The following is a 5,805-nucleotide window of genomic DNA, read 5'->3' on the forward strand; positions in this document are numbered from 1 at the left end:
TACATTTTCAAAACAGGCACGTTATTTTAGTTTTAATGCACTTGAGGGGACTTGACGATTATTTTTATTTTGCATTTTAGATCGCCTTCCCAACATCAAGACTGATTTCAACATAAACGGATGGGAAAATATCACTTAGAAAAGACGATCCCTTGGTCTATATATCGGTGCATATCACGCACGACAGACGAAACAAGACAAAAACGACGTAAAAGACATAACAAGACGACACAGACAATAAAAGGAGACTCGACCGCGGAGAAAAGGCGGCTATTGAATGTGATGTGACAGGAAGAAGAAGAAGCGACACGGATGAAAGTGAACCAGACAACATTGCCGACGGAGCAGCAAGACATTCCCTATACATGACCTTATTTTAGAGAAATGTTTGTTAGCAGTCCTGTAGAGATGAGAAAATTTCTAACAAAAGAGTTAAAGGCTTAATTAGACCTGAAGTTTGTTCTCGTGTTGATCATAATCTTTCGAGTTGTGTTGCTGACATTGAAAACTGATTGAAAAATAATGTTCATTATTTTCAATGTATTGGTTTTCTTTTATTTGAAGTTAAAATGGTTTAATAGTCTTCGAATTATATTAATATGACGCGAGGTTCAGTTAGCTTTGCACAGAAACACGGTAGAAATGTCCTTCAAAGGGCTACTTTTTACTTGTATACTTTGAGTACATTTCAGAGCTTGTACTTTTTCACTTTTACTTGAGTAAAGAAGTTGAATCAGTACTTCTACTTTTACACAAGTATCTGTACTTCTGTTTGAGTAAAGAATGTGTGTACTTTTGCCACCTCTGATAAAAACATAAAACAAGTCTTCTATGTCTAGTTTTATTGTTTAATATTGTCACATTTGACATTATAATTACAGTTTAATCAGTTACATGCGCAGTGGTATTGAAGCATTATAACAATATCATTCAGGTATTGTTAGGCTTCATAGTGCAGCATGGGTCTTGGCATGGTTAACAAGGAGGTGTTTGCCCAGAGGCTGAGGGCTAAAGGAGCCAGAGGTGTACACTACTCTTCCTCTGACTATAGTTGCCTGCACCTCCCCACGCAGGGTCAGCCCCAGGTAGGGTGTGAGCTGAAACAAGAAGTGAGAAAGAAAAAGATAGTCAAATAACACAAGGGGGTGAGTGAAAGATGGGTGAAAGGAGAATGAGCAAAACAAAGGATACAAAAATGAATGAATAATGTTAAGTTTACTCTTGGCTTGTACAGAGACAACTTACTTTATTTTTATGATGTATGTTTTCTTCTTTCACCTGTAGAACAAGAACAGATTTTAACACTGATTTAACTCTCTAACGGCAAATACAAATGCCCAGACATGAAGAGCTGTAGGTCAAAACCAGTGACCAGTAGTCTGTTGATGTAGCTCCATCAAACTCCTCTCCTACTCACCTTGAACTCTTTCTCTGGATCCCAGATGACTAAGTCAGCATCATACCCTGGAGAGAGGTTCCCTTTCTGGTTGTCAAGGCGACAGAGTTGGGCAGGCTCTTTGCACAAGAGTCTCACCACGTCAGCCAACGTGAAGCCCCTTTTAGATGCAGAGGTCCAAAACAGTGACAAACCTGACAAGTGAGTCAGAGACATGTAAAGCTTTTTCTTACTTTTCAAGAGTCTGTACAAAGGAAAAGACAGAAAGTGTAAAATATCATGGTATATTCCATGCTCAGTTTATATATTATATGCATATATATCAGATGTACATATCTTTAGCCTTATGCTTAAGCTAGTGTTTTACACCATACGTCTATATAAGGCATTATATGATGTCATGATTCTGAACATGACACCACTGGCTGGTTTTACTGTTGTCGCTTCAGCACGTCAAAACTACCATTAATTAGTGCATTTTGAATATCTCAACCAATCTACGACCTTGGTTCATGTTTTGCAAAACAAAAAAAAGCTATTTAAATAGGCTATTGCACATATCAAAGGTTTAATAAGTCAAGAGTATTTAAGTCTTGGGAAATTCTGTCTCTCAGTTTCGTTAATGTGATGTGCCTGGTCACGGACTTTGACCAGTGTCTACAGTCAATTATTACACTTTCTGGTAAACAACTTCTGTTGACCCCAGTTGGGACTTTGAACTATATTTGTATGCTTGTATTTGTATGATTGCCTGCCAGTGCATGTGTGTGCTCATGAAAAGCCAGAAATATCCATGTGCAAAGCAAAGGATAATAGTTTTCTTATTCAGAACATTCTGATAGACTGTTAAAACGACAATTAGATATAGTAACTGCTAATTTCAGAGCTACTATAATTCCAGTCATTATCTCCTGTGTACTGTTTTTTCTTGTTTTACTTTTTCTCCCAAACTGGAGTTACCAGTAGCCTTAGAAGTCTTTCCTTCTCATGGAAGTCAACATGGTTCAGATGAGTGAAACTTCTGCTCAAGGTCTACAACATGTGTCAAGCAAAAAATCTCTGTGCACTGGTATTTCTACAACTATTTTAACCCGAACCAACCAAACTGAAGGGAGGATATCCCGCCCCAAGCTTGAATGAAGTCTCCGCTGTCCAAACGTTTGAGATCAGGTGTGCAGGGTGAATGATCTGACACGACCATGTCAATGTCACCAGCTTTCACTGCAGACCACAGCTGCTCCTAATAGACAAAGGAAAGAGCTTTGGATTAAAAAATTAAAATAAATAAATAAATAAACGGGCTGTGGAATAAAAATGAACTGAACTCCACAATGAATAATTTCAACATGTTCATAAATAGCCTTACTGACTCATGTGACATCTGTTTGTGATACAGTGATGATGACTGTACCATCTATTAACTAACTCTCTGTCCATCTCCATATCAGTTCATTACATTAAGATAGCAGCTCCAACAGATCCTTTTTCAAATTCAGAGGCAATTTACAGGTTCTTACTTGACCTTAACAGCATGCCTATACCTGTAAGGTTTACCTGGATTACAGGTACAAAAGACAAAAGAGTACAAGCAAAGCAATGGAAGGCAGTGTAATCTACCTGTTTTTAACTGATGATAAAACAACACAGACCTGGTTGGCCATGCCTCGTATCGGTGGGCAACACTTAAACTGAGTGGCCCCGATAGGAATGTCCTCTGCAGAGAGGCTCAGGTAGTGATGGGTGGTCTCCACGGTGAGGGGGGCGCCTGCTTGACGTGCAGCCCGGATGATCTGCAGCGGCTGGGCAGAGGAGAGGTGTACGATGTGGCATCGTACCCTGGAAGAGGCGTCGACCTTTAACGTTTTAATGACTGCACTCAGGGCGAACTACTACATCACTGTACAACCGTCTACTGCCTTGACCTGTATCTGGAACACTGATACAACCCACTGGATAACTTAAAGACATCTTATTCTGATTGGGGTTTTCTGAGAGATCATTGAACATACAGCAAACAAACACAGTGAGAGTGCAGATGTATTGTGGTACTGGAGTGTTAGGTCTGGTTTATATCTGTTTTAGTTCGTAGCTGTAGAATTTTGGGTGAAACTGAGTAACTGGTAGTGTTGTAATAAAACAAAGTAGACATTGTACATGTAAAGCAATGGACTACACAATGGAATAACTGACTGACTGCAGATACTCACTGGTACTGTAGGCAGAGCTCAGCGACAGTACGGATGGCCTCTAACTCCATGATGTCCGGCCTGGACCTCAGAAAGGTGGAGTATTCAGAGGGATCTATAGCAAGATCAAGAGGGATTTTTTTTCCTAAAATTTACTCACAGCTACAGCAGTGACAGAGCTAAATTACAGAAATGATCACTGACGTGAACAATGAGTAAAAGTTTTTTTGTTACTGTGAGTTTAACATCTCCCTTCCATTTACTGCGTCAGCTGATATGAATCTCAGCAGATAGAAAAAATAACAAAATTTGCAGAGAAAAGAATCTGTGATGATCGTATCTTAATATACTACAGGAACAGGACACAGAAGAGAAATACGGTATAAGGACTTTAAGGAGAGTTTAGCAAATGAATCAGTTTGATTAGAATCTCAAACTCATGTAAGAGCTTGCTTACTGTGACTGAGTCTTACCTCCATCTTCTGCCACTGGCTGTTGAATCTCCCTCTCTGCATGAAACTAAGAAATGAAATTTCACAAGGAGTAAATTTCCATCACTTTTACACGTTTAACACATACTGTCAATGCCTACTGGGAGAAGAGAGTGGTTTAAGTCTCACCAGTAGGACACTTCCAGTATTCTGGAGCTGTTTCATGGCTGTGTGTAAGTCATTGTCAGTCACGTGAGGGAACTCATCCACTCCACTGTGAATGAGAAAACATTTAAACCCAGCGACACCAGCCTGGACCATAGGCCGCAACTCCATCTGTAATAGAGAGAAGGGTTTGGGGTGAATTCAGGAGCCACTTTCTATGAATTATATAAATACAAGTCTTATTATATATTAGGTACACAGGTTTTACTGTTTTGTTTTGAAACACTGCCACCGGTACAAAGTGCTTAGTATTGACTTACTGCATGATTAAGCCAACTTATTTGTCTGTAACAACATACTTAGTATACTTCTGCTCACATGCACTAGGGTCTGACATGGTCAAATTTTAAAGTTTTAAAAAAGGGTTAAATACAGTTTTTGTCACTGTATTGTTAAATCGTAATAGTAGTCCAGGTCTTGACTTGGTTTCATATGGGGACATGGTGATTATTTCCATTATTTCCTCTTATAACTTGAGGGTTTCATAATTACGAGACAAGAGTGGTACCTGGTTGCCAGGGACAACCCCACCCCAGAATGCTGTATCCACAAAACACTGACCCGTTGCTGCTTGCAGCTTCTCATGGAAGTTGCTAAGAGTGGTGGTTGGTGGGATACTGTTGCTATGGAAATAAGAATGAGGATGTGTTATATTAATATCTCTTGACAATTAGATTTTTGAGTGAATGTCCTCAGAAAATCTCACTCTGTGTGCATTTGTGTGTGTGCATGTGTGCTTACAGGGGCATATCAACAATGGTGGTCACCCCACCAGCAGCTGCGGCCCGCGTGGCCGTCCAGTACCCCTCCCAGGTGGTGCGACCAGGCTCGTTTACATGCACGTGACAGTCAACTATACCCGGCATCACCAAACTGTTCCCCACATCCAGCACCTAGAATCACAGACACATCCTTGGTACGTATAGTGTCATGTCTTCTGATATGATCTTTGAGTCACTCACTGATTAGGTCTTAAAAGACAGAAAATCCCTAAATCAGACAGTTCCTTTAACTTATCTTATTAGTGTTGAAATGCAATCTCATCGTGTAAACTCACAGCCTCTCTGAAAGAGATCTGTCCAGTATAGCCTGTGGTATCACTTCATTCAAATCAATTTTCGAATCAAAAACGTCGGTCACTTGTTGGTTTGTTTGCCTAAAAAATACATTGATCTCCATTGTCTAATATTGGTGCTTGTTTATACTCTGATAATTAAAAAAAAATGACATTGTTATTTGTTAAGCATGCTCAATAGACCCAAACATTGCAATAGCGCAGACTGATTTATCAGTGAGGGAAGCAGAAACCCTGATCCCCACCAGGGGGCAGCGTATCACACACAGTCTCTGTGACTGTACCGTACCTCTCCAGCAGTGTAAAGAGTATCACCAGGATCAGGCAGAATGTTGTGGATCTTCCCGTCCTTGATGATGATGAGAGCAGGCCTGACCTCTTTACCATACAGAACCCTCTGGCTCCTCACAGCACTCACTGCAGACCCAGGCTCCATCATAAGGCTTCCTATGGTCTTTATGAGGCTCTGTATATCAGCGTTGTGGTTTTGTA

The 5,805-nt window shown here is 40.2% G+C and overlaps 1 protein-coding gene across 1 annotated transcript; it reads right to left on the reverse strand.

Moving 5' to 3' along the window:
• Positions 1-825: 825 nt before the first annotated feature.
• On the reverse strand, positions 826-5,805 carry zgc:103559. Its single transcript, XM_030791320.1, has 11 exons — positions 5,603-5,805; positions 4,980-5,131; positions 4,747-4,861; positions 4,203-4,349; positions 4,056-4,101; positions 3,604-3,697; positions 3,046-3,232; positions 2,498-2,636; positions 1,418-1,590; positions 1,246-1,278; positions 826-1,097 (listed from the first exon to the last, which is right to left on the reverse strand). The coding sequence occupies exons 1-11, from the start codon at positions 5,750-5,752 to the stop codon at positions 948-950; spliced, it is 1,386 nt and encodes a 461-aa protein (XP_030647180.1). The 5' UTR covers positions 5,753-5,805; the 3' UTR covers positions 826-947.

Source organism: Chanos chanos, chromosome 14 (genome assembly GCF_902362185.1).
Source record: "Chanos chanos chromosome 14, fChaCha1.1, whole genome shotgun sequence".
NCBI classification, from domain to species: domain Eukaryota; kingdom Metazoa; phylum Chordata; class Actinopteri; order Gonorynchiformes; family Chanidae; genus Chanos; species Chanos chanos.